A 27348-nucleotide genomic window follows, 5' to 3' on the forward strand; every position below is an offset into this window, starting at 1 on the left:
AACCCTGTATTAGGGTGTGTCAATGGCTTATACATTATCTGAATAGCAGACTCTAGAGTATTGGCGAGTGGTAGGCGCCTGGCTAGTTTAAGGCCACAGCACCCAGGCTATGTTGACTGAGGCAGGAGCGTGTCTGCAAGGCAAGGACATCCAGTGGCTCAACCCTGATCAGCTCAAGTCCTCTTCCCATTGTGGTGTCTATGAACCAGGTTTCAGACACATCTAGTCCCATTTCCCTTCAATGAACATGTAATCAGATTTAAATGAAACGACAGACTGGGGTCATCGAGGGAAAGGAGTTGTACTGTATGTGACAAACAAAAACAAATCAACACAAACCTGATAAAAGAAGAGAATTTCAAAAGTCTGTACATGTAAACATCACACTTCCACTGAGTCCAAAATGAAGGGGAATTACAGTTTTTTTTCTTTTCACATTGGTATTAGTTACAAAGTCCAAAGCAGAACCCAGACTGTTGGTTTCTGGTGCAGAAAGATATAACGGGGAAGGAAATCAAAGAAAAAAGAAAACAAAAGTAATCCACAATACCATCAAATGACAAAGACAACAGACTATGGTCGGAAAATCATTTTGCGACTGGACTTTAGCTATACACTGCCCTTGATAGAAAAATAAAAAGTTACATTTCTTTCTCCGCTGTGTATGTTTTTCTGTTCTTTTTTCTTTTTTTTTTTTGCTGAGCTACACATCTGACCAAAGCAGACCATTAAGAGTGTGTGTTCACTAGCAGGTGTCCCGACAAGCGTCACTCCTGCATACCCCTCCTGAAATGTCTAGTTGGACAGTCCTTTTACTGTGTGTGTGTGTGTGTGTGTGTGTGTGTGTGTATATCTGTGTGAGAGTGTGTGTGTGTGTGTGTGTGTGTTTGTTGGCCCTGCCCTCATCAGGGCTCACAAGATAAGATAAGCTCCAGAGCTCCCTGGTGAATTTCCACACCTGTACAGCAAGCACACACCAGTTTGGGGTGAGTACACGTCCATCCACAGTTCTCCAACTCCAAGGGAGCACTGGTTAACTAGTCTATAATTTCATTTAGCTGTGTGAGGTTTTGATGTTAGTTGGGCCAAAATGCAAATATCCCAATTTGTGAGTGTGTAAATGTCCTGTGTGCTTGGAGGCGACTGTCCACCAGTGAGCAGCAGGCTTCTGTGACACTGCTCAGGCAGACTGCTGAGTGTTTTGACATCCTGGTTTGGAATGTATATAGGCATACAGAATAACGTCACTTGTGATGTTGATATTGTACAAAATATCTCTGAAAAGACCACTTACTTGCAATACAAAAAAAGTATTTATAAAATAATAATAATAATAATCGTAATAATAACTGTTACACTAATAAAAATAGAAATCAGGTTTAAAAAGGTGTCGACAGTGGGGCCAACTATTAGTCCTCCAGAGGTCCTGAAGAGTCAGAAATCTGAGTAAGAATGCTCTGATTATGGCTAAAATACTCTGCGGTCTCCAAGACACACTGTATACTATAGCTGCACACAGAAAGAGGAGTGGGAATCAAACAGTGAAGAAACACCTTTCCAAGATTGTCTTCTGCCTAGATTTTTTTTTTTCAATGTTCATTTTGAACAGTTTGTTTTCTTGAAGTAGCTGTCCGTGAAAACGAGAAAACGTTAAACCCAAGAAAGGTACACATGGGAAAGGAGGTGCAGGGTAGTTTTGAATGGAGTATTTAGCACGAGCCTCTTCACTAGAAAATCTAGCCTCTATCGACCTCTTCTCTGATGATTTTTTTTCTCTTTTAAAACTGTCATCCCTTGTCTTTTTTTTCCAAACAAATACACAACTTGTATCTGACTTTTTTCTTTTTAAATTCCTTCTCGGTTAAATTGTAGCAGAGCTTAGTGGCATGTGAGGTTAGAGAAATTCAGCAGCAGCGCTTGACAATGTCATTTCGTTAGTAGGGTGGGGGGTGGTAAAGGGTAAGGGGTTGTTGTGGGGGGGTGGGGGGGGGGGGTCCATCCATCACTCTGGGCCAAGCTTGCCTAAAGCACTGGACGAAGAGAAGGCTGCATCCAAAACCACTACCCTGTTTCCCCCTGCCCAATCCATCGCTCAACATAACTGACATTACAAGGGCAGGATCTTGAGAGAACAGACAGAGAGGGATGGCAAGAGACTGAATGTATGTATGAATACGAGTACATTTGGCTGTGAGTGTGTGTGTGTGTGTGTGTGTGTGTGTGTGTGTGTGTGTGTGTGTGTGTGTGTGTGTGTGTGTGTGTGTGTGTGTGTGTGTGTGTGAGTGTGTGTGTGTGTGTGTGTGTGTGTATTAAGGAAAGTAGGAGACAGACTGTCTGTCGAGTGACACAGAGCCTGTACATTTGTGTGTGTGTGTGTGTGTGTGTGTGTGTGTGTGTGTGTGTGTGGGCATGAGTGAGAGTGTATACTGTATGTATATGTGAGACTAGAACACAGAGAATTGGAAAGTGACAGAGTATGTGAGAGGGACATATTAATCCAGGACTCATGAATACCACGAGGCTCAGCAGTCTGGAGAACGCAGAGTGCATACAGGATATAGACGGGGGGAATATCTCTTAGTCTGATTTGCACAGTAGGAATGCCATCTCTGTGCACTAACAAAAACCTGCCCGACTCCAGGGACTGGCACCTGATCTGTGTTGAACAACAGGAGGATTGAGAAGGAAATGAGTCTCCTGTTTCTTCTCTCCCTCCCGCCACGCCCGGCTATCTGCCTTTTACTCCTCCCATGGTGCATTGCAACGCGTAGATGAAAGAGCGACCCTAGGGAGAGCTGGATGCTGCTGGAACAGAGCGCTGGATGGAGCCACCACAGGGAAACCAGAGCGAGAGTCAAAAGACACGAGAGAGAGAGAGGAGATGATTCGGTGGCATCACCGCTCACACACACACACACCGCTGACACAGAGGGACAAGGTGAAAGACCAAGGGGAAGGGAGAGGGGGAGAGAGAGAGAGAACACAGTGAGGTGTAGCCTCGGACTGGTCATTTTTGCATATTTTCTTCATTTTCTCTTTTCATTTTTTTTTTTTTTTACCAACAGCATTTTAGAATAGACAGCTCCCACACATTTCGACTGTGTACATTTAACCATACCACTTTTTTTTTTCATAAATAAAATATATTACATTTTCTCTTCTCAATTTCTTCAAAAATGTGTTGCCGCGGGCTAAGAAAATGACGCACACGTAGATAGAATGCCCATGCATGGGGTAAGGATAGGGGTGTTTAACTCTACTGTGCAGGGACACAGTGGACGCTTGCAATGCCACCGAGTCTCTGCACACGTGACTCTGGAGTCCAGATGAGGTCTCACACATTCAGTCACACTCATATGCGAGTTGTTTTCGACAGAGCCCTGACCGTGGCATGTGGTGACCGCAGGTGAGTGTGATCACACCTGAGCCACCCACCTGGTGTGGGTTAACCCAACTGCTGCCGGCGGTCAGGAGCGCTATGATTATCAAACGGCACTGTCACACTCTATTCCCCCTTCAGCAGAGCCCTGCCCACACTGGCGTGAGATGGGAGATCTCTCCCCATACTCACTCCACATAAACAGTGACACCGACCACCCACCCTCCCTCCCTCAGCGGTCCAGCACTGGGCGTCTCTGCTGCATTCTCAGTGTGCAAAAGGGAGCAAAAGATAACAGTGATGTGACAGTCAACCACCCCTACAAGCCCGACTGTCATTGAGAAGAAAAACAAAACAAAACAAAACAAAAAAGAGGGGAAAACCAGACATGAAAATGTAAAAGAAAATAAATCAATAAATTAAAAAAAAAAAAGTTTGCATTTCATTTGCTGTAGGTCAAAGATCTGAGTAGTCCTGGAGGCTGAGGAGATAGTTCCCGGAGGACTCTCCTGACCCACTGTGGGCTGGAGGCTGGGAGGAGGGAGGAGGAGGGGGGTTACGTGTGAATCTCAGGAGCTGAGCTCACTTCAAAGTGTCACAATATTCTCTCTCACAGCAAAGAAGTAAAGATAAGCGCACGAGAGAGAGATAAGAGAGCAGAAGCAAACAGCCCTGTGAAACCAACAGAAGAATGCCAACTCACATTGCAAAGCCACGAAAATAGAAATTTCACAGAAAAAAACAACAGTAAAAAAAAAAAAAGTAGACGGCAGTTTTTTTGTCTTTTTTTTTCTAAAGTAGTCAGTTTTGCTTTCTTTCAAGTCTCCCGTCTATCAGTTTCTCTGCGGCGTTTGCAGTTCCATCCGTTCTCCTCCCACGTCTGCGTCTTCATGGATTTGGTCTTGAGGTGGTCTGGTTGTGCAGCAGGCTGGCGGTCCTGACTTCTTGAGGTTTCAGGTCTGTGGCAAATTAGAGTCCAGTCCATAGCAGCAACATGGATTAATGGCCATTTTGTTTTTTTTTCTTTTTTAAAAGAAAAGAAAAATAGTTGAGTCAACAGATATAAAGACAAGAGACAGATGACTCTGTCCCCCAACCCCTTCGTTACTGAGCAGAGGAGAGTGGAGCGGAGCGGAGGGGAGGGGAGGCAAAGCAAAAGGTATGAAGCGTAGGAAGTTGGGGGGAAAAAAAGCTAGATGAGATGAGCCAATAGCCCAGGAGAGGACGTGGTGTGTGCCACGCTGAGGACAGAAAGATTTGGCATCCGAGGTGACGGGGCGGTCCGACCCATCCGCTCATGTGGAGAGCCATATGCTGTGCTGGGCCCGCTATGGCAAGTGCAATTGGCCCCTCAAAGAAAAAAGTCCAAGTCCCACAGACAACACAAGTCTGAGATGATGGTGGGGCAACCATGGGTTAGGGGGAGGGGCGTGGACGGGCGATATCAGGTTACCATGGCGGTGAGGGGGGGTGGGGACGTCACAAACTTTCTAGTGGTAGTCAAGTCACTTCAGCTCAAAAAAATGATGGCAATATTTACACATGAAACAACACGGAAATGCTGTTGGACCAAACCCTTCACTTGAATCTCCCGCCTCCCTCGCCCGAGCCTCTAAAAAAAGCAGCTCTGGTGAAGTCGGCCAGGAGTCGAGAACACAGAAGACCCGGCAGATCTGAGGTATTTTTTTTCTTTTTCAAGGGTGGGTGGGTGGGTGGGTTGGGGGTGTGTTTGAGGTCAGGGTGGTAGCAATGGCATCTCCTTATGCATAAGATAAGCGATCCTCCCCAGGGAGAAGACTGGGAGGGAGAGGGCGAGGTCTGGAGAAGTAGGGGGGAAAGTGCTTTAGGACACTGAGAGCATTTATTTACAGCAGGTTCATAAGTCTCTCACTCTTTCCTTTCATTTGCTCACACTCACACACACATGCACGGCACGCGCACACATACACGTGCACGCACACAGACACACTCACACACACACACACACACACACACAAGAAAAGAATAAAACGATCAAACAAACAAAAAAAAAAGAAAAACACTAAACAAGAACATTATTTATACTTTCCAGTTAGACAAAGTGTTTTAGTTGATAATGCGAGGAGTCTTTTTGTAAGGGGCTCTCTCGAGGAGGGAGGTGAAGAGAGGTGTCCTGTAAATCTCACTGGCGTCATGTACTGTACGTAGCATCCTGCGGCAGAGCCCACATCACTCACCCACACAGGTCAGGGGCACAGGTGGAGGAGGGGTTGGGTGGGTGGGATTTGTTGCCCACTAAATGTTTCTCCCTTCTCTCTTTTATGATTTTTTTTCCTTCTTTTCAGCCCCCGTTCTCTAGCCATGCGCTCAAGGTAGGCTCATCTCTCTTTTCACTCACCACTCTTTCAGTATCTGATTATTTCAGCAGTCAAAAAAATCTATTTCAGGGGCCGAGGTGAGGTGGGTGCGTCGAGGTGTTGAGCCCCTGAAAAGGAGCGAGAGGCTGAGGAGGAGGAGGAGGAGAGAGAGAGAGAGAGGTTGAGGAGGAGAGCCAGGATCTGAGTCGGAGCGAAAGAGAAGCTGCGGGGGCAGTGTAGTAGCGATAGAAAAGAGCGCGGGGACACGGAGAGAGAGAGAGAGAGAGAGAGGGAGAGAGAGAGAGGGAGAGCAAGAAGGATGGACGGATGAGTGTGTGTGTGGGCTGTTCCAGCATTCCCCGGATCAGTTCTGCTGCAGGATGAGGTTCTCCAGCTCGTCGGCCGAGCGCAGCAAGAAGGCGGCCGACTCGCGGTAGCCGGCGATCAGCTGGCGCACGGCCGTGATCTCGGTGGGGCTGAGCTGGGCTGATGTGCCGCCGCCGGCCCCCCCGACGCCGCCGCCGCCGCTGCTGCCGTTGCGCCCGTGGCTGTGCGCGTGGCTGTTGGAACTGGACGAGGAGGATGAGCTGGACACCAGCGACTTCATGCTGAGGTCAGTGGGGCCTGGAGGAGGGACAATTGAGACAAGTGTATTAGCCTAGGCTGGGTGAACCCCTGCCTGAACTTCCGGGGAATTTGAATTTCGCCCGGCAGCTCAGGCTGGAAATCAGCAGATCTATCTCCTCTGTTTAAACAAAGGAAAGTTCTCCGCAAAACATGACTAACGTTTCGACGTTACAAACGTCTTCAAGACGTTTGTAACGTCGAAACGTTAGTCATGTTTTGCACCTTTTAAAATAAATCTTAAAGAAGATATCTGTGTTGCACCGGCATTCCTCTTCTTAATTGCGACAAGTGTATTAGCCTAGGCTGGGTGAACCCTGCCTGAACTTCCGGGGAATTTGAATTTCGCCCGGCAGCTCAGGCTGGAAACCAGCAGATCCTTTTCCTCTGTTCGCTGCCAAAACCTTTGGCTCCAATCAGAAACGACCATACTCTAGTCCTGGCACGCTATTGGCCGGTGACGTGACGATAACGAAACTTAAGCGACCCGAAGTGCAGTAGAAACAAAGCGCAGCCTCGCCAGACTAATGTTCAATCTTAAAAGATTGAGTTTAGTATGGTGAAAACCAGACTAGTATTAGCCTGACTAGCGGCTACCACTTCTCAAATGAGACGTGGTCTGGCAAACAGACGTTCATTTTCTCGTATTTGAAAAAAAATGCCCGAATTCGTTCATTGGACGCCACAGATGTCCATCTAATGCGTCTGTGTATAGCTCATCATGGTCTTGCTTTCCCCCCTGTTCTGTGATTGGTCCCCTATCTCAGGCAAAAATTAGGGCGGTAGTTTCCAGACTGCCTTAGCGGCCTGAATGAAATCACCGCGCAAGGCAGGATGGGAACAGCCAGGCTAACAAGCGTATACTACTTACAGTAAACAAGTTTGAGCCAAAGACCCTGAAACAATGCAAACTAGAACTATATAGCATATACTGTATATTGGAAGCATATATGCTTTGAATGCATGCGGAGGTGAGTGAAGCCTTGGAGATACAGACAATAGATATACAAGTTTAGAACTGATACATGAGACTATAATTTGTGCCAAGGCCCCTGTAACAATGAAAACTAGAAACTTATGTGAAAAAACAAAAACATGATGTACGCTTCAAATTCATTGCAAAAGCTACTGCAAAAAGTTACTTAGAATTTCGTAAACAATACATTTAAATAATTTAAATAACTTAGACGATAACTAATTGTTTTCTTAAAGCTTGCTTGCTGTATTTTCAGAACATGATTTTAATCAAAGTGTTTTTTCTTTTCCTGTGACTTGTGCATTAATTACGAATTAGCAGAACATTTGAAAATTGGAGCGTGGGTGTGATATGATTAGATTCCATGTAAGACACACGCACACGCACACACACACACACACACACACACACACACACACACACACACACACACACTATAAAAACACACATGTACACAGTGTTTAAGTGGTGTCAAGCGGTTTCTTTCTTTTTCTCTTTTCTGTCGTGTCTTAAAGGCACCTCTTCAATTCACCGGTCCTGTTATGAGAGTCACTTATGATCCTGTCAATCAGCAGATAACGCCCCTCACCATTGCTCTGTGCCGTGCCAGTCGTCAGGGAAACGGGCTGTGGCATGCTGGTGCCCAGTCCGCTGTAGCCACGGTAACTGTAGTTGAGGCCTCCGTTGATGTACAGCTGATCCTGGGAGTATGCCGTGGCGGCCAGAGAATACGCAGAGTGGGCCAACGAGGCCGGCTCACGGGTGCTAGGCTTGTCCAGAGCAATGGGCTCCTCCTGACACACACACACACACACACACAAACACACAAAAACATTAAACCACCTCTCAGAGAAGCTGGCTGGGCTACTTCAAAAAGACTAAAACCCAGAGATGACCGGAGCACTCAGATTACTTAGGAACTTTTATTGTGGTACACAATCGACTGACGTTTCGACGCACTGCGTCTTTCTCAGAGTCATCAGAGTCTAAATTAAACCACCTCTCTTTCCTACCTTCACAACTCCAGTGACAAACTCCACTGGCATGTGGTTTTCAGTGATAATGCCACTATCGGTCCTTCACCACAGTGAAAACCACATGTAAATAAACCACATGTCATTTGGCCTTCAGAACAAGGAACACATTTTCACCACATTAGCCTAAAGATTAAATGTGCGCTTGCGTATCTGTAACCATATATTAGTAAATTGCTACAGACCTGCAGGCTGCATAGCTCTGTGAAACTGTGTAGACAACCGCTGACACATTACACTCCCTTCCGCTATTGTGCCACATTTCTTAGATGTTTTTGGTTCTAATTTACACTGTTTAGTTTAATCCCTTCTGATGTTTGTTTAATGTTTACGCGCCTTTACTGAATGGTGTGAGTGACATAACATAATCACATTAGCACATTACATTGTGAGTATCAATCAAGCCTAATGCCTTTTCTGTTAAAAAAAACACACACATACAAGTGGGACCTCCTGACAGGCACAGATCCAAGCCCATGGATTATATTTATTATGCTGTGCAGAGACATCGGGAAGAAATATCTGCAAGCTACAAAATTGAATGTGAACACAATATCATGTATTCATACTTGCACTGATTTGATTTTGATTTTTAAATAATAACAAATCAAAAAGAAACGTAATGCTAAGGCTCCACCTCCACTCTGTATTTTTATATATATATATATATATATATATATGAAGGGTTCAGATGCAAAAGCCTCTAAATCCGTCTGACCACTTTTCTTTTAAATGAGCATTTTGTATCAGGCTCCTATAGGGTTTCGCCTACAAATCAATATTTCAGACTAGGAAGAGAATGGTATTTAGTGAGGTTTGAAGCTAAATTATTGAAGTAACTTACACTATATGTCCAGAGCATTCACTCACCATCATTATCTCATTTTTGACAAAAAGTGGATTTAGAGGCTTTTGCATCTGAACTCTTCATATATATATATATATATATATATATATTAGGGCTGGGACTCGATTAAAAAAATTTATCTAATTAATTAGAGGCTGTGTAATTAACTAATCGAAATTAATCGCATTTTAATTGTATATAAATATATGACCTGAGAACAGTGAGAAGTATTTTTTTCACATGGATTTTTAGTATAGCCTACTATTGGATAATGACTGAATACATAGGCCTAAGCTTAAGCAACAAAAATATTGTTTATTAATAAGTCCAACAGACCAGTGCAATTTTTGCCATAAAGTGTAGCAATACCATATTTAGAAATAGTACATTTTCAGAAATTCATGTAGCCTATAGATAGGTAGACCTTCTGTAAACTATAATACTGTGATATCCTGTTAATTGTGTCACCTGTTACCTTGAGTTGAGTTCATGAAATTGTTGTGTCCCTTTAAGGGGAACTGGGGGGCGGAGTTTACGTGTGTGCGTGTGTGCTTGTATGCGGTTCTGAGTGTGAAGTTTCTTTTAGGTCTATGAAAGTTGGACATGGAATTAGGTGCGGTGGATTACTGTTATAAGCGTGAGTTGTGGCTTTAACAGCAACTCGGTTGCTATTTGTTTCATAAATAAAGCTCAGAGGTTTCCCTCAAGTGTCTGGAGTAGGCCTATCACAATACTTTGTCCACGCTAGCAGCTAGCTGCTTTATGTTTTGCACTGAGGTGATACCTGCGGTGATACGTCCTTGTTGCATAGGTTGCACACAACCATGCTCTTATCTACGCTTCCATCCGTTCGTTTTTTGTAACAACATTTCCCATCCACAGGGCAAACCAACGCGGTCACATCAGCTTCTTTGTTCATGTTCACTGTGCCACTGTGGTTTGTTTTGTCTGAACCGAACTCATGCGCGTTACTTGGTGCTCCAGTATAATCGGTCCGTCTGAAACTCATCCAGTGAGAAACGTTTCGCGGTGCAAAAATAAATAGGCATACGATTAAAATGCGTCAATTTTTTTTAACGCATTAATGTTTGTGTAATTAATTAATCGTAATTAACGCGCTAAAGTCCCGGCCCTAATATATATATATATATAACTCCAATAGCAGAGCTACAAGATCTGCCCTAAAACGGAACTGTGTAGTCCCTCTTAGGACCAGTGCTTTCCCCTACTGTAAGAGCTTCACATTCTGGAACACTGTACCCAACGCGATAAGAAGTTGTATTTCTATACTGTACACACTTTCTCTCAACATCTTAAGAACTGGCTTTTGAGCAATCAGACATGTGAACACTTTTAATTCTTAATATCTGCAGTACATCACACAATGTATTTCGCCCGTTGCTAGGTGTGACTGTTGTTGATGTTTTATCTGTGAAGCTGTGTGCAAGTTCTTGTTTGTGTTTTCCCTTGTGTATGTTTTTTTTTTTTTATCTCCCTTCTCCCTGACTCCTCTCCATGAGTGATGTTGTGTTGTTGTCTCCTTAATGTGTCTTGTTTTTGTCTCTTTGCTCTGTATTTTTGTGTGCTTTGTATGTGCTTTTGTAAATGATATTTTAGTGGCGACTTGTCATCCTGATCAAGTCAAATTAGTGGTTCTTATTACATCCAGCCAAAGGACAACAGTTGAAAATTAGCTGGCCAGCTAACACTGGTACAGTACATTGTACAGGAAAGTAAATCAAGGTGCACTGTCCTTATAAATAAAATAAATGAAAATAAATGAAACCGGTGATTTTAGATTTACCACTGGCCAACTGTCTAATGTCTCTCTACTTGGGCAAACAGAGTCCATCAAAATGGTTTTTATGTGTGGGCTGCGACAAAGTGGCACAAGATACCCTGCTGTTGCCCCTGTCTGCCACAAGACATATTGGCACCCAGCCCAGTGTGACTGGCATGCACTCTCCTCCCACCTACAGGCCTACAACACACGCTCCTACTGTACACATACTGTATGCACAGACATAATATACTGGAGAAAGAGAAAGAGAAAGAGAGAGAGAGAGAGAAAGAGAGAGAGAGAGAGACTCACATGTGCCTGGTAGACATCCATGCGCATCCTCTTGGCGGCCTTGCGTGATTCGCTCTCGCAGGCGGCAGCCAGGATGTTCTCAGCCATGGCAGAGGTGAGGTGAGGTGGCGTTGGTCGAGTCTGGAGAAAACAACAATAAATAAACAACAATAAGTAAACACTAGGCTATGGGCGTCTGCACCAGTCTACCAGTCTTCCTTTCTTACTGTCAGGGTACATCCATACTGTGGCATTTTTGTTTGTTTTTTCTTTACGGTTCAGCCCCTTGTCCACGTTACCCCGGTGTTTTCGAGCCCCGGAAATGGAAGGATTTGAAAACGCTGGTGACCCCGTTTTGGTCTGAAAATGCAGGCTCTGCGTGAAGCGAGGATCAGAGACATGCTTCATTTCATTCCCTCTACCTGCCCAGTAACCTGCCCTGCCAGAGTGGCTCCATAGAGCACTGTGAGCCCAGTGAGTGCTTCACTCCAGCACCAGGGACAGAGAGAATACCCTCTCAAGCACAAAATGCGGGGCGTCCCATTATGAATCATTCATAATGTCTAGTTTTTGTGCAAGTCACTGTGAATTTTGCCAGTGAAAGCACGCACAGGATTTGCTCAACCACAAAACACACACATACATGCACACACACACACACACACACACACACACACACCTCCATGCCGTTCTTCTTCATGCGGCGGCAGGACTTGAGGTAGGTACGTATGCGTTTGCGAGCGCGCTCCTGAAACTCGGGAAACTGGCGGCAGCACGACTCGATGATGGCCTGGATCTTCTCCTTCGGCTGCTTGGAGATGGGCACCATTCGGTCCAGATTCTCATCCACAAAGAGACGCACAAACATCTGCCGGGGACAGGACGTTGGAGGAGACGGTAAGGAGATTCATATGAAAAAAAACAGACATAAATAAAGATAAAGAGAGGGCAAGTTGGAAAAAAATAAGAGGAAAAAGCAAGAAGGGAAAAAAGGGAAATATGGCAAAGATATGGGGGTAAATGGTAAGAGCAGCGAAGATATGTACAGTAGAGTGCAGATAAGGGATTCAGCACGTGTAGCATTTGATGGAGCAGATAATATCTACAGAGGGAATATGGCAGACGAGTGTCTTACATTGAAGGCCTTTAACCGCTCTGGGTCCACTCCCTCTGTGTCGTTGATCTTATCGCTGTCGTCATGGTCATCGTGGTCATCGTCGTCGTCGTCGGCCGCCTGTGCTCGGCCCACGGTGAGGTCCTCTGGACAGATCTCCATCTTCACAGAGTCATAGCTACCTGAGCTGTATTGAGGAGACTGCACGCACACAGGCACACACACACACACACATACACACAAACATACACAGACAGGCATACATACACGCACACATACACAAAAGAGAGATGTATGAAATCACCAACAAAAGCAAGACACAATACAAACCCAGTGTGGGGAGGAGGAAGCACATAAAGTAAGACAAACAAGGCCAGAGGTAAGCTTTTCTGAGCGCCACGACATGTCTCCAGGGAACAATGACAGCAAGGCCATTCAGAGGAAGCGACCACCAATGGAGACCGGCATGAAAATATTACCAAGAAATCTTAATGACACAATGCACCATCCCTATTCCCCGGCCTTCGAATAAAGCCTAACAGCATGTCCGCGTTTCCAAGGTCTACGCGCATTGTAAGCTGCAGGATCTGCTCCGCTTGCATCAGCACTCAATGGCCGGTGGCCAATGGTCGTGTCTGCGTGCATGTGTACAGGTGAAAGAAGGATGTAGGAAAAAGGAAACTATTTGGCTGCCCAACTCCCCATTCACTGGCTCTTCTGCATCGATTCCAAATTGCTCAAGAATGTCCCATTCAGGTCCTCTTTTCTTCCAGGCTCATCCTTTCAGAACTCTCCATCCATTCTCTATTCTAAGAACAGAAAGGCTTGGGGAAGAGAGCGGCTCAATGTAGACATCAGTTCTAAGGCGTCTGATATATAACGATGGTGCAGAGACGTGTCAGTGCCCCTGTTGTCTCAGGACTGCCAGCTTCTCTACAGTTCAGCTGTGTGGAGAAAACAGTACATCAACCGTAGATGACCAATGACATGAAATTGGTCCGTGCTTCGCTCGGTGGCCTGATCATCCAGCTCATCTGAGCGCCATGTACACTACGATTGTGTCACATTTTATATACAGGTGACATGGTCTATAAATTGGCCTATATATACACAGGTGACATGGTCTATAAATCAGCCTTTGCACAGTTGGCTTTTATATATTTGATGTCCAATGCGACATCTTTCACTTGCCATGTGTGTTGCATGGCCAAGTGCTTAGGACAGCACCATCTTCCAAAGACACAAGCATAAATTAATGTACACCTACACTACTTTGCTAAAAAAAAAAATATACAGACCAACTATTTTAGAAAGTACAAATTACTTTGGTATATGTTAAATACATACCTAAATACAACCCCGATGTAGGCAACAAAGTGCATGCCTACGCACAAACCTGTCACTCAATGACCAACCACTGAAGCAAGCTTTTGTAAGAGACTTGATGTCAGCCATAGCAACAAAATCTTTGTCTTAGCTTAGGAGTTCTCGGTTCTTCTCACTATTTTGTGAATAGGATTGAGCAGAAAACTTAATGGTAGAAACTTTATGGTGTACTCTTAGTGGCAAAATAAAATGCTTTGAATACAGGCCCTGGTTTCCAAGTTTTTCGTTCAAAACAGAACCACCACTGTGAGAGAGAAATGTCGATATCGATTTTAACATTCAGTTGTACATTCTATTCTACTCTCTTCTATAGGACAAACAAAAAACAAACAATCATGCTGTTTCTCAGCATGTCTTTTGCACACTTCTCTTAAGAATTCCCCATGACATCCCAAAGGCTTCCCATTTACAAACTCGTATATCCAGGAGTGCTGCTTGGGTGTAGATAATCAAAAAGTATACCTCCGGTGCTCATCAGTTTGGAGATCCAAAAATGTATAATCTGGTAGTGAGTCTGAGGCACTCGAAAAGGTTTTTTTTTTTAATAAAAAGCCTTTATCAAATTTGGCTATCCATTAAAAGTAAGCCAACATGTTTCGGCCACAAATGGCCTTCCTCAGGGCGAGTTTAAAAAGACCTTGTTTACCTTGTTGCCGCAGTCCCTGATGTCTCTGTCGAGGCGCAGGTCGGCGGGGAGCGGCAGCGGGATGCCCGCGGTGGCGGCGGCGGCGTACTTGCCGGGGTACTTGCGGCGCAGCTCCTCCATGGCGGAGTCCAGCGGGTAGGCGGGCCCCAGCAGGGCCCCGGGGGCCAGGCGCTCGCTCAGCGTCGCCCCCTGTGGCGGCGGCGGGTGCTGCTGCGGCTCGCGCTCCTCCAGCGAGGACGCCGACGACGACGTGGTGCTGAAGTCCAGGACGGGCGCTACTGCCGCCGCCGGGCCGGACGACGTGCCGTTACCGTTGCCGTTGACAGCCTGGGCCCCGAAGGCTCTGCCCGAGGAGCCCGCTGCTGCTGCCGTGACGATGCAGAGAGCGGCGGTGGAGACGGCTCGGCTGTCGGGTGCCAGACCCGCCGCTAGCGAGGAGGGAGGAGTCATAGCCAGCGGCCCGTGCCCACTGCCACTCTCAGACGAGGAGTCATCTGGAGGAGAGGAGGAGAGGAGAGAGGACAGAGGAGAGGAGGAGAGGAGAGGTGGGGAGAGAAAGGGAGAGAAAGAGAGAGACGTCAGTCTTGAGGAAACAGACAGTATCATATCACTGCAACCAAACATGAGCCACAGGGGTCCAGCTCAAATAGACAAATACACAAAACTCTGCCATCGAGTAATGAAAGGAGAGAAATGAAACTGGGTGAAAAATAAGCTAGAAAATGACATGAGCGCATAAGCATGTCTCTGTGATGTAACCATTCTCTGATGTGTTTGCACTTGTGTGTGTTTGGTGAGAGCGTCAGCAGGGGGCAGTGTTTAGCAGCTGATGCGCGGGCTGAAAAGCCTGGAACCCCTGGCTTGGTGCAGAGGGAGAGGAGGGATGGATGAGTGCTGTGAATTAGTTTATTAAAAAGATCCAGGCCTGGAGTGGAGCCAACACGGGCTGATAGGGGCTCTCAGTCATGAGAGCAGAGCCACGCTCCCAAGCTCTCCTCTCCATGCCACTCCAAGGACACTACTATGACCCCACGCCAGACGCACCATCCCCAACACCACACACACACACACACACACACACACACACACACACACACACACACACACACACACACACACACACACACAAGTCACTACACTGTGCATACTATTAAACCACAAATACCGTCCATAAACGTACTAAAGACGCCTTCACCTAAACCGATCTCGTCGTCTTACTGGCCTCTTACGATGTTACTTCCCAAACCACCCTCCACAATATCTATATCCCGGGTCCATGGAATCGCTGGCTTATAGGCAGCCTATAGGCGTGTTTGCTTGTGTGTTCTGTGCACTGATGGCGCCTTTGTCTGGCGGAGGGGGGCTCTTGAAGACTGACGCTTTTGTTTTCCCCGTCCCAACTGTGCAGCGCTGCGCTCAAGGACACACCAAACACGCCTCGCAAAACAAAGGTCCTCTACACACACACACCCTGTGTGCCTTCCACTGTGTCAGTGTGCTACGTGTGTGTGTGTGTGTGTGTGTGTGTCTGTGTGTGTGTGAGACTCTTATAGGAGTACATACATACTAGCTGGATGTATTACTGAAGTGTGTGCCTATGTGTGTGTGTGTGTGTGTGTGTATGTATGTGTGTGTGTGTGTGTGTGTGTGTGTGTGTAGATTTGGCTTGAAGTCAGTGTGCCGCGTAGGGAAAGTGTACAGTGCTGGGAGGGCAGTATTGGGGTCAGCTTCCAAAGCCTCCACTCAGAGAGGGAGGGGGAGGAGAGCCAGAGAGCAGGTCAGAGGGGGGGGGGCACAAGCGAGAGAGAGACAGGAAGCGAGAGAGAGAGAGAGAGACAGGGGGCAGCGAGAGAAGGAGAGAGAGAAAGAGAGAGAGAGAGAGAGGGATTGGAGAGAACAGATCACTAAAAAGAAGAGGGAGGGGTGATGCAGAGATGCAGAGAGCACATGAATGAGAAAAAGAGGAAAAAGGGAGAGAGCAAGAGACACAGAGACAGAGAAAGAGAGAGAGAGGGAGGGAGGAAGGGGGAGAGAGAGAGAGACAGGGAGGGAGGGAGAGAGAGGAGAGAAAGCGAGAGAGCAGAGTGCAGAGAGCAGAGCGCGCATGTGGGAGCTCAGGAAACAGGTCAGTGGGTGGGGGGTAGAGAGCAGGTCAGGGGGAAGAGAGAGGAGCCCAGAAGAGGGGGATGGCTGGACAACGCCAGAGCGCAGTGGACGGAGGGAACGACTGAGTGAGAGAGAGCGGGAGGGAGGGAGGGAGCAGGCAAGCAAAGAAAAAGAGAAATATGAAAAAAAACGGAGCGAGGGAGGGAGGGAGATGATGATGATGAGAGGGAGAGAGGCAGCTGTGGAGGAGAGAGTGAAAAGAGGCAGAGGAGATGGGAGAGTGCGGAAGAGTGTGTGAGAGAAGGGCTGGCCCTGGTGGTGGTGGAGAGGGAGAGTGTGTGAGAGAAGGGCTGGCCCTGGTGGTGGAGGAGAGGGAGAGTGTGTGAGGGGAGGGCTGGCCCTGGTGGTGGAGGAGAGGGAGAGGGAGAGTGTGTGAGAGGAGGGGTAGCCCTGGTGGTGGTGGTGGCGGAGGAGAGGGAGAGGGAGTATTTATTAGAGTATAAAAAGTATTCATGCGCACAGAGGAAGGCCAGCCTAATTCCTGCCAGCTCAACACAAATCCCCCCCAGCAAGACCACTCCATCCTGCAGGAGATCTCACACCCCTCTCCTGACTCTTAAAGGCACACACACACACACACACACACAAACACACACAGACAGACACACAGACACACAGACAGACAGACACACAGACAGACACACAGACACACAGACACACAGACACACAGACACACAGACACACAGACACACAGACACACAGACACACAGACACACAGACACACACACACACACACACACACACACACACTCTCCTCTTCCTCTCAGCATATATATCCATTCACGGCAGTATTTGTATGGGTGAAATGATGCTCCATCCAGGACGCCGCTTTCTTTCTTCTGAAGCACTGCTGTCACCGCCTCGGCAGAACTCTTAGAGATAACGACGCCAAATAAACGATTTGCTTGCCACGCTGCAGGCAATTGGCATATCAATGAGACTTTTGAAGTCGAGATCTGAAAATAAAAGATCGCTTTTTCTCTCCCCAGGTTTGGAGTGATTTGCCAGGTGATGACGGCACATCAGCAACTGTGGCTGAAATGAATGAGAGCATGTTTACAGTGTGTCTGCTTTTAGACAAGTATGTATTCTTTTCATGTGTGTGCGTGTGTGTGTGTGTGTGTGTGTGTGTGTGTGTGTGTGTGTGTGAGTGTGTGTGTGTGTGCACAATTTCTGTCAAGAGACATATGGAGACAGCCTTGAGAGAGCCAGGCATTCAGGCAGCGGAAGATCTTTTCTTTCTCCATATAGACTAAACATATACAATAAACAGACTGCTGCATATTGTATCCTTGTTTGTTGGAAGACTGGCTGAGTCCAGCTCTAGACAGAAGGTGTGTGTGTGTGTGTGTGTGTGTGTGCGCACATAGGTTCGGACCTCCACTATGGCTTTGAAAAGGCTTGTGCCACAATGAGGATCCATGAACAGCAGCAGCTAGACGGACCGGCACGTGCTAGCATAATGTGTGCCTGCACAAAACACTCAGGCTTGTAGGTGTATAGTGATACACCTGTATTATTCAACCAAGGTTTCTGCGACTCAGTCAAAGGAGAAGCTCATAACAACAGCCTCAAAGGCTGTGATCTTCTCGCACACAACCTATTGCACCAACAGTAAGTAAAACTCTATTTATAAAGCACTTTTAACACAGCTTCCAAATTATAACAATGAATTTATATATATATATATATATATATATATATATATATATATATATAAAAATATATAAATACAGTATGAGACCTACGACAACAAGCACACATATCAACAACAACAACCGAAGGACAGCAAGAGAAATACACCGAGTTACTGATATGGAAACAGATGGAATGTTCGTATAGATTCTAAAGCTACCTTCCATACGAGTGTTCCACACCATCTCTACTAACACTCTGCATGGCACACACACCACCCCTCTACAGGGTTATTCATAATACCTCTGCTGCTCTCAGCTCAGCAATGCAATAATGCCCAGTCAGGTTTCAATTAGCCGTCATCATCTCAGCTTGCATGGTGCCACAAGTGTGTGTGTGTGTGTGTGTGTGTGCGTGTGTGTGTGTGCGTGTGTGTGTGTGTGTGTGTCTAAGTGTGTCATGAGCAGGCGTGCTGGCAGGTGGTAGATGAGTGGGCGCTCTCCAGCAATCCCTGTTACCTGTCAAAACTGCCCCCCATCACTACCAATCAAATGCTCTGGTTCAATTCTCTCAGCGTGATGTACCGGTGGCCTGAGGAATCACCATAACAACGTGGAGATTTCATTATGGGGTGTTATCCACATGTTGGGGCGGGCGGTGGGGGCAGAGACTTCAGCTATGCTAAAGACGCCAAGACTACAAGAGATGTGCCTAGATGTTAACATGCATTATCCAGCTTCCCTCTTAATGCACACTCCATTTTCCTCCCAAAGCAGCGCTCCTCTGAGACCACACACTGTTGCCAAGAAGCATGGGAGCTGCGCTGAGGGCTGTGGGTGTGTCAGACAAGTGCATGATGTGTGTGTAAGAGAGACAGAGAGAGCAAGAGAGAAAGTGTGTGTGTGTGTGTGTGTGTGTGTGTGTGTGTGCGCGCGTGTGTCTGCACGCATGTGTGTGTTCAAAAACACAGCAGAAACAAGCAGCATACCGATAGAGGTACAGCGCATACTGTATGTGCGCGCGCGTGTGTGTGTGTGTGTGTGTGTGTGTGTGGTCCCTGTAGACGCTGACCCCTGCTCTGGCGGCGTGTCCCTGTGGTTCTGGTAGGCTGGGTGTTAACTCACCGTTACCGTGTACCAGAGCGGCTGTGCGCTGGCGCGGTCAAATCCCTCCCACCCCGGGCGGTAATTGGCTGATTTCTAATTCATAGCAACAACCTCCAATTAGGAGGAGCCCTCCGCGGGGACGCTCCCTCCCTCCCTCTCTCTCTCCCTCCCTCCCTCCATCTCTCTCTCCCTCGCTGGCTCACGGGTCCCGCTGTCTTCCCTGCCTTTTGTTTGAGCTTGCCCACCTCCTCATGCTGCAGAGGCTCCAGCATCCCTCTCCCTCTCTCTCCCTCTCTCTCCCTCTCTCTCTCTTTCCTCCTTCCCATCCCATCTCTCCCCCCCTCCTCTCCCGTCTCTCGCTAAAATCTCACACCCACACCCATCACCACCACCACCACCCACCCACAGCCATCACCACCACCACCACCCACAGCCATCTCCCTCTTTCCTCCTCACTCCTGAAACAGTCTCCCAGTTCTCCCCCTCCCCCTCGCCTTTTCTCTCTCTCTCTCTGCGTCTTTTTTTTTTTGCTTCTCGGATAAAGACCCAACCCTTTTCTGCTCCCCCCTCACCCACCTCCACCTCCCCTCTCTCCCTTCCCCAATCCTCTGCTCTCTCCCTCTCTCCCTTTCCCAATCCTTCCCTCTCTCTCCCTGACTGAGAGGCAGAGGCCACCCTGTTCCTTCTCCTCTCCTCTCCTCGCGTCTCCTCCTCCTGTGCGGCTGACAGGGAGCGCCAGCTCCTGTGGATCCTGAATGTCACGGTGATGCATGGGAGTGTTTAGCAGGCTAGGGGGGGCATTTGGATGGGGGAGGGGGGGCACTTGGATGGGGGGGGGGGCAGTGTTTGTATTTAAGAGGGGCTGGGTCTGCAAGGGACAAGGACACACAAGCACACGCTGACACGTAAGCTTTTACAGCGCATCCATTCACACACACACACACACACACACACGCACACACACACACACACGCACACACACACACAAACATGCGCGCGCACGCACACACACACACACACACACACACACACACACACACACACACACACACACAGTCATTCAGAGTCATGTGCACTTGGATGTAAAGACACAAACACACTGATTCACCCTCCTACAGATGGTCTCATGCATACATATGTATGCATACATGCATAAACACACACACACACACACACGCATACCCACACGTGCCTTTCTGGGGGCTTAGGCAGACTTTGGCAGGTGAAGGGGTTGTCATAGAAGACTGTCAATCATCACCTTCCCTGTACTGCCCCTCAGTGGGAGGTGGAAGACTGCAGCCTGAACACTGCTCTAGCCCTCCAGCCTGGATCCATTTCCCACACTTCTCTCTCTCTCTCTCACACGCACACACACACACACACATATATATATATATACATACACACACACACACACACACACACATATATATATACACACAGACACACACAAACACACAGGGACCAAGACACCCTCTCAGTCTTCATTAACACTTTCCAACAAACAACACCAAAATAAAACCCACATCATATCCCACACCATACGGCATACTCAATCTAACGCCCCCACACACTTTTCCATCTTCGCAAACACTCCCATTTACGCTTGCTTCCAACCAATTCCCAGTTTGGAGAATATTTGTGTGTGTGTGTGTGTGTGTGTGTGTGTGTGTGTGTGTGTGTGTGTGTGTGTGTGTGTTTTTGTGTGATCTATGTTCTCTGCATGAGAAAGATAGGGGTATTACCACCCCAAATCTCTCCTTGTCTCCCAGGGCAGGGCACATGTTAAACAGAGTAAATCGGCCCCAGCCACTAAAGCAACTCGAGCAGTTTGCAGTCCAACCCCGTATCTAATTGAGTGCTGGAAATATGCAGCCATTGCGACAGTGTTTGGAATAACAACATGTTAATTAAAAAAAATGAGCGATACATCAAGCCTCGCTCTGCTTTAACTCCCCCTGCCCACCCCCCCCCCCCCAAAATGAGCACAAACATTTTAATCAATATGATTTAATCTGTAACAGTCAATTCTATATTTTATAGAACCATGGCATAAATCAATGCTTCCATTGTATTCCGGCTGGTGTACATTGATTTAAATAAGCTGAGCAGATTAAAACCATGGCATTAATTAAGGGAATTGTTTCTTTAATGCAGCGAAGGGGCCAATAAATTAAATTCCACTTTGCCATGTACACAAAATAGCCGAGAGACTCGACTCGACGCGCAGAATGCGTAGCAGGGCCAGAGGATGGCCCCGCAACTCAACGCTCAATTCAATCAGTTGGGTCCGGACGCTTCAGGGGGGAATCAAGGCATGAAACAAGTGATCTAAAAATACTGCTCAACCATGTGGAGACCACGCACACACACACACACACACACACACACACACACCATCACACAGGGCTCGAAGCATTGGGTTAACATGCTGATGCACACAGAATAAGGCTGAGACACTCCCGAACACATGCAGTGGCGTACTCCGTATACATTTAGCCATGTGTTTGCACAAACATTGCAATAGAGCAAAAACACACACAGACACACACACACACATGCGTCACACAAGTGGCTAATAGGGGACACAAAAATTTATGTGAAATGAATTATGCACATATGATGAGCTGATGCATGAGGGCGTGCGCACACACACACACACGCGCGCGCACACACACACACGCACGCACACACACACACACGCGCGCACACACACACGCACAGAGAGAGAGCTGCCAGGCTTCAGAGTGAGCACCAGAGGCTGGGAGCTGCAGGGGTCAGGGTTGTGGGTGGAGAGTGAGACACATGTGACCTGACACTGAGGGACACAGGAGAGAGTGTGCAAACACACACACACACACACACACACACACACACACACACACACACACACACACACACACACACACACACACACACACACACACACACACGCACACACACGCGCACACACATACACACACACACACACACGCACACACACACACGCAAGCACACACACACACATACGCACGCGCACACACATACACACACACATACACACACACACACACACACACACACGCACGCACTCATGCACGAGCGCACACACTACATCCACTCCGCCATTTGAGATATTGTTGTTGCCGTGAACGTGGAGGTCAGAGCGCCTGCCGTTGACACATACAGTAACCGGGGACAACAGCCTGCTGGTCCATGGAGGTGTGTGTGTGTGTGTGTGTGTGTGTGTGTGGAGGTTAATAGTGTGTGAGCTCTCTGTTCGTGTTGCTACGATGCATGAGTACTTCTGTAGGCATCCCTCCATGTACAGGTTCAAATGATCAGTTGTATTTGCATGCTGAATATACATTGGCATTTTCTCTTCCCAATAGAATATTAAGCCAAATTTACATTTAGTTTTCATTTTCCTAGCCCACAATTCAAGGCAGAATAATCATATTACATGTTTCAACACTGAACATTTTATTTACGTCACCGTAAAATAAGGAAAAAAAAAAACTGAAAGAATTCACCCACTAAAGGCATTATTGGCAAGTGGAAACGTCCAAAGCATTCATCTGAGATGGATGAGGATTTCCCCCAAATAAAGCTGCAGGCCTAAATCAAATTAAGCCAAATTATCTCATATTAAGCACTCAAATGCTCCGCCCAAGCGGAAAAAAAAAGAAAGGAAAAAAATGTGTCACTGTCCAAAACTGTGGGAAACTGGCTCTCTAGTAATCTCCATAGGCCTTCTCCAATTGGGCTAATCAGCCCGCTGGCTTTGTCTGATCAGCCTCAGACAAGCCTCTCCACCTGCCAAAACCCAGAGGCACACACACACACACACACACACACACACACACACACACACACACACACACACACACACACACACACACACACACACACACACACACACACACACACACACACACACACACACACACACACACACACACACACACACACACACACACACACACACACACACACACACACGTGCACACACACAAGGCCTGACCTGGTTGCAGTGCTTTTCAAAAATCCTTTCTGTGTGTGTGTGTGTGTGTGTCCATGCCTGAGAGATTGTATTATCTGTCTGCAGCAGTGGCCAGCCAAAAGTCACAGCGAGAGAGCTGCATTTTCTTAATCAATAGGAGGTCATCCAGCAGCCAGCAACACATGGCTGGCTCATAATACCCTGCTCTTACATTTATACTATTAACCAGGCCTATTTATCAGGCCGGGGGGATTGATTTTTTTTTTCTTTTTTTTTTGCTGCCCGCTGTAAGGGTGTGTACTGTAGGTGAGGTGTTGATGAGAGTGGCCGGGAGCCGGTGGCCCGCGTCAGAGGGCTGCATGGGTGTGGGGGTTAGCTGGACTAAGAGGGGGTAGCGCACTTGTATTGGGGAAGGGGAGGGGGCTACATCACTAATGGGGCGCTCCTGTCCTTTTTCATTTGCGGCTCCAGTACGCTCTGACAGCTTGAGGCCTTTTTTCTACCCCCCCCCCCTTCCCCCCCCTTTCCTCCGCAGCGCTTGCACTACCCCCTTGGTGGAGCTGACCTGAGCGCGAGCAGTAACAGATGCTAATTCCTTCACTCCCTCTCCCCCAATCTCCCCAAGGGAGTGGGGGCGGGATGGTGGGGCGGGGTGGGGGTGGGGGTGGGGGGCGGAGAGGAGAGGAGAGGAGAGAGGAGAGCGGAGTGGAGCGGACGTCAGGGGTGGGAGGAGGCGAGAGGCGAGAGGGGTGGGAGCAGAGCGGCACTGCAGGCTCCCCTCCGTGGGATTACAATGGATTATCCCGCTAAGAAGCGGCACGAGCTGCTCCCCATGCCTGCGCGCGGCCTGGCATCCCCATAGCAACAAGCCTTTCCCCCCCCTGCTGCCCCTCTAACCTCCCCCCCACTCCTCCCCCCTCCTGCCCCGGTGCGGCGCAAGTGACAGCTGTCCCCTCCGTCAGGACGCGCCTCTGAGCCCGGGGAGAGGGACAGGGATCAGAGGGAATCCTGGGAGTCAGAGGGGTCACAGGTGAACAGAGGAGGAGAGGACAAGGTGACAGAGGGCAGGAAGAGTGCATACTCAAGAGAGAGAGATAGTGCATAGTGCACACTCAAGAGAGAGAGACAGTGCATACTCAAGACACAGAGTAGAGAGTAGGTATAGAGAGAATATATAGAGAGAGATAGTGCATACTTAAGACACAGTGGGTAAAGAGAGAGTATATATATATATACAGAGAGATAGATAGATAGATAGATAGATAGATAGATAGATAGATAGATAGATAGATAGATAGAGAGAGAGAGAGAGAGTACATACTGTACTTAAGACACAGAGTAGGTATAGAGAGAATATACATATACATATAGGTAGATAGATATATAGATAGAGAGAAAGAGAGAAAAAGAGAGAGAGAGTGAGTATGTGTGTGTATGTGCATGTATGCATATGTGTACAGTATATGCATTATTATGCTTCTGTGCTATTGTTACACTATGATATATATGTGTATGACTTTATTTGTCATGCAAATAAAGCATTTTTTTTAATTATTTGAATTTGAATTTGAATCTGAATTTGAGAGAGAGGGAGAGAGAGAGAGAGAAAGAGGGAGGGGGTAGGAGAAAAGAAAAGGAACAGACAGAGAAAGACACAGAGAGAGCTGTGCAGCTGAATGGTTTAGCCAGCAGAGAAAGCACGTGTGACTAAAAGAGCCACAACTCAACCTGAGACACAGAGTCGGGGAGGAGACAGATGGAGGCTAAGAGGAGGGACAGCTCTGAAGTGTGAGAATGAGACCAAGAACAGAGAGGGAGGAGAGGAGAGAGAGAGAGAGAGAGAGAGAGAGAGAGAGAGGGAGGGAAGGAGGAGGAGGAGGGAGGGAGGAGGAGGGGTAGGGGATGAGGATGAGGATGGGGGAAGCAAGGACCTCCTGTTGAGTTCGTCCTTTACTGTCTCAGCACCTCTGACACCGCCAATAATCTTCACTTCTGACACCTTGAGAGGAGGTATGTGCAGAACACTCCATCTGTGCATGCGCACACACACACACACACACACACACACACACACCAACACACACACCCACACACACACACACACACACACACACACACACACACACCAACACATATGACCTCACACACAGCAAGACCAACACACACATATTTTATCTGCACACTGTCAACCAACCGCTCCCCCACATTTGCACAAGGACAGTTTTGTTCCCCGTTACAAGGTCACTCGCTCGTCCTGGGCCAAAAACGGAGCGACCCTCTCCAACTTAGCGGCAGCTCGCTCACTTTGGCTAGGGCTTCCTCGTCCGCGTGAGCAATCAGGCGGGCTTAATGGACCACTCCCCAGTTTGAGGGTTCAAAGCCAGCCAGGATAATTAGAGAGGCTCAGCTCTCTTTTCCCAGCTTCATATTTTAATAAAGAAAGAGTCGTTTATTAATTCCTCTTCCCCCACCACACAGCGCTGCTCCCTTTGGAGTACTTGCACGGCGCTGAAATGAGGGTTTGGCAGAGCCCCTGCACACACACACACCCCCCCCACCTGCCCAACCCCAACCCCAACCCCCTCCATCTCTCCCTGCGCAGAGGAAGACTTGTGGGCCTGTGCTGCAGTGTTTCATGTTATATCTGTAGGCTGGGCCAGTAGTGTGGGCTTGCGGGATCCGCTCGAGGCATTCCTGATTCTCAAGCTGCAGGACATTTTATTGATTTTCTCTCTTTCTTTCTCTCTCTCTCTCTCTCTCTCTCTCTCTCTCTCTCTCTCTCTCTCTCTGTGTGTGTGTGTGTGTGTGTGTGTGTGTGTGTGTGTGTGTGTGTGTGTGTGTGTGTGTGTGTGTGTGTGTGTGTGTGTGTGTGTGTGTGTGTGTGTGTGCGTGGCAATTTCTACCATATCAAACATGGCATGCAATTTCAGAATCCTACTCTGCGATCCTGCGAGAGGCTGTTCCTTCCCTGACTCCTTCCGACCTCTCCGTTCCCTGCAGGCCTGCTGTCTACTCAGACTACAAGTGTCCATCTAGCCACCTTATTCCTTAACCCGGAAATATGTATCGTTCCGATACTGTTTTCAACTTCCGTTCATTTTGTTTACATGTGCGTTCTCGGTAGCAAACTAGAATATGCTTCAACTCAGCATGGATAATATACTACATCATATATAACCGATATAAAATAGAAAAGTTTACTTTTATATGCGTTATGATAAGTTAAGCACTGTCAACCGTCACGTTAAAATAGATACAATGCAGCTTCGCCGGAAATAGATAACCGTTTTCGGTGTCATGGCGACCCCCATTGTTGGCTACGGAATATCGTGGATTCTGTGGGTCTCCGGGTCCTGTCTTCCAGATCCAGAGGAGGAATCAGAAAAGGGCTTTGGCAGCCTTGGGTCCAGAAACACATTGTTTTGCAGGACAACCATGGGAGTGAATGTAGAGTACGCTTTTGTGGGAATTGTGTGTGAATAAATGTGCATACACTGCGTATATATGCGCAAGTGTTCTTCTCAGGAGAGAATTGCAAGAGGTGTAATTACTTCGAAATACAGACAGCTGTCATGGTATGTTCCATATCATCCCCAAACAATCCAGCCAGTTATCCTGCTATCTAACAACAGCAGCATGAAATAGCATTTTTTATAAATTAAATAATAATAATAAAAAAAAAACCTCATTAACGCCACGGTCATTATAAGGCCAAATGCCATTATGCACCAGAGCTTTGCGAAATGCCTCAAAATGCTTGATCTGGGCAGCCGTTCAAATTCATAATAGGATATGCAGGCGCGCGCGGAGTAGTAAACAATGCTGCAGGCAGGCGGGCCGGCCGTGTAGTCGGCGAGCGCCAGGGCCGCGTTGCTGCCGCGTTGCTGCCGCGTTGCTGCCGCGTTGCTGCCGCGTGGCTTGGCAGCGCTACTACTCTGCTGCTGCTGCTGCTGCTGCTGGGAGGGGTGCTCTGCTCTGCTCTGCTCTGCTGGCCTTTCACCTAATTCTTGGCGTGGGGATATTAGCGGAGTAGAGAGTAGAGAGTA

General features: G+C 47.6%; 1 protein-coding gene across 1 annotated transcript in view; it reads right to left on the reverse strand.

Moving 5' to 3' along the window:
* Positions 1-5671: 5671 nt before the first annotated feature.
* Positions 5672-27348, reverse strand: part of nol4lb (nucleolar protein 4-like b) — a 98789-nt gene continuing 77112 nt past the window's right edge. Inside the window, exons 6-11 of the mRNA XM_062540225.1 lie at positions 14414-14907; positions 12403-12582; positions 11947-12135; positions 11289-11408; positions 7905-8109; positions 5672-6339 (exon numbers count right to left, since the gene is read on the reverse strand). Of these exons, the coding sequence (XP_062396209.1) occupies positions 6080-6339; positions 7905-8109; positions 11289-11408; positions 11947-12135; positions 12403-12582; positions 14414-14907 (1448 nt within the window). The 3' untranslated portion in view covers positions 5672-6079. The remainder of the gene's footprint in view (positions 6340-7904; positions 8110-11288; positions 11409-11946; positions 12136-12402; positions 12583-14413; positions 14908-27348) is intronic.

This window comes from Sardina pilchardus, chromosome 7 (assembly GCF_963854185.1).
Source record: "Sardina pilchardus chromosome 7, fSarPil1.1, whole genome shotgun sequence".
NCBI lineage: Eukaryota > Metazoa > Chordata > Actinopteri > Clupeiformes > Clupeidae > Sardina > Sardina pilchardus.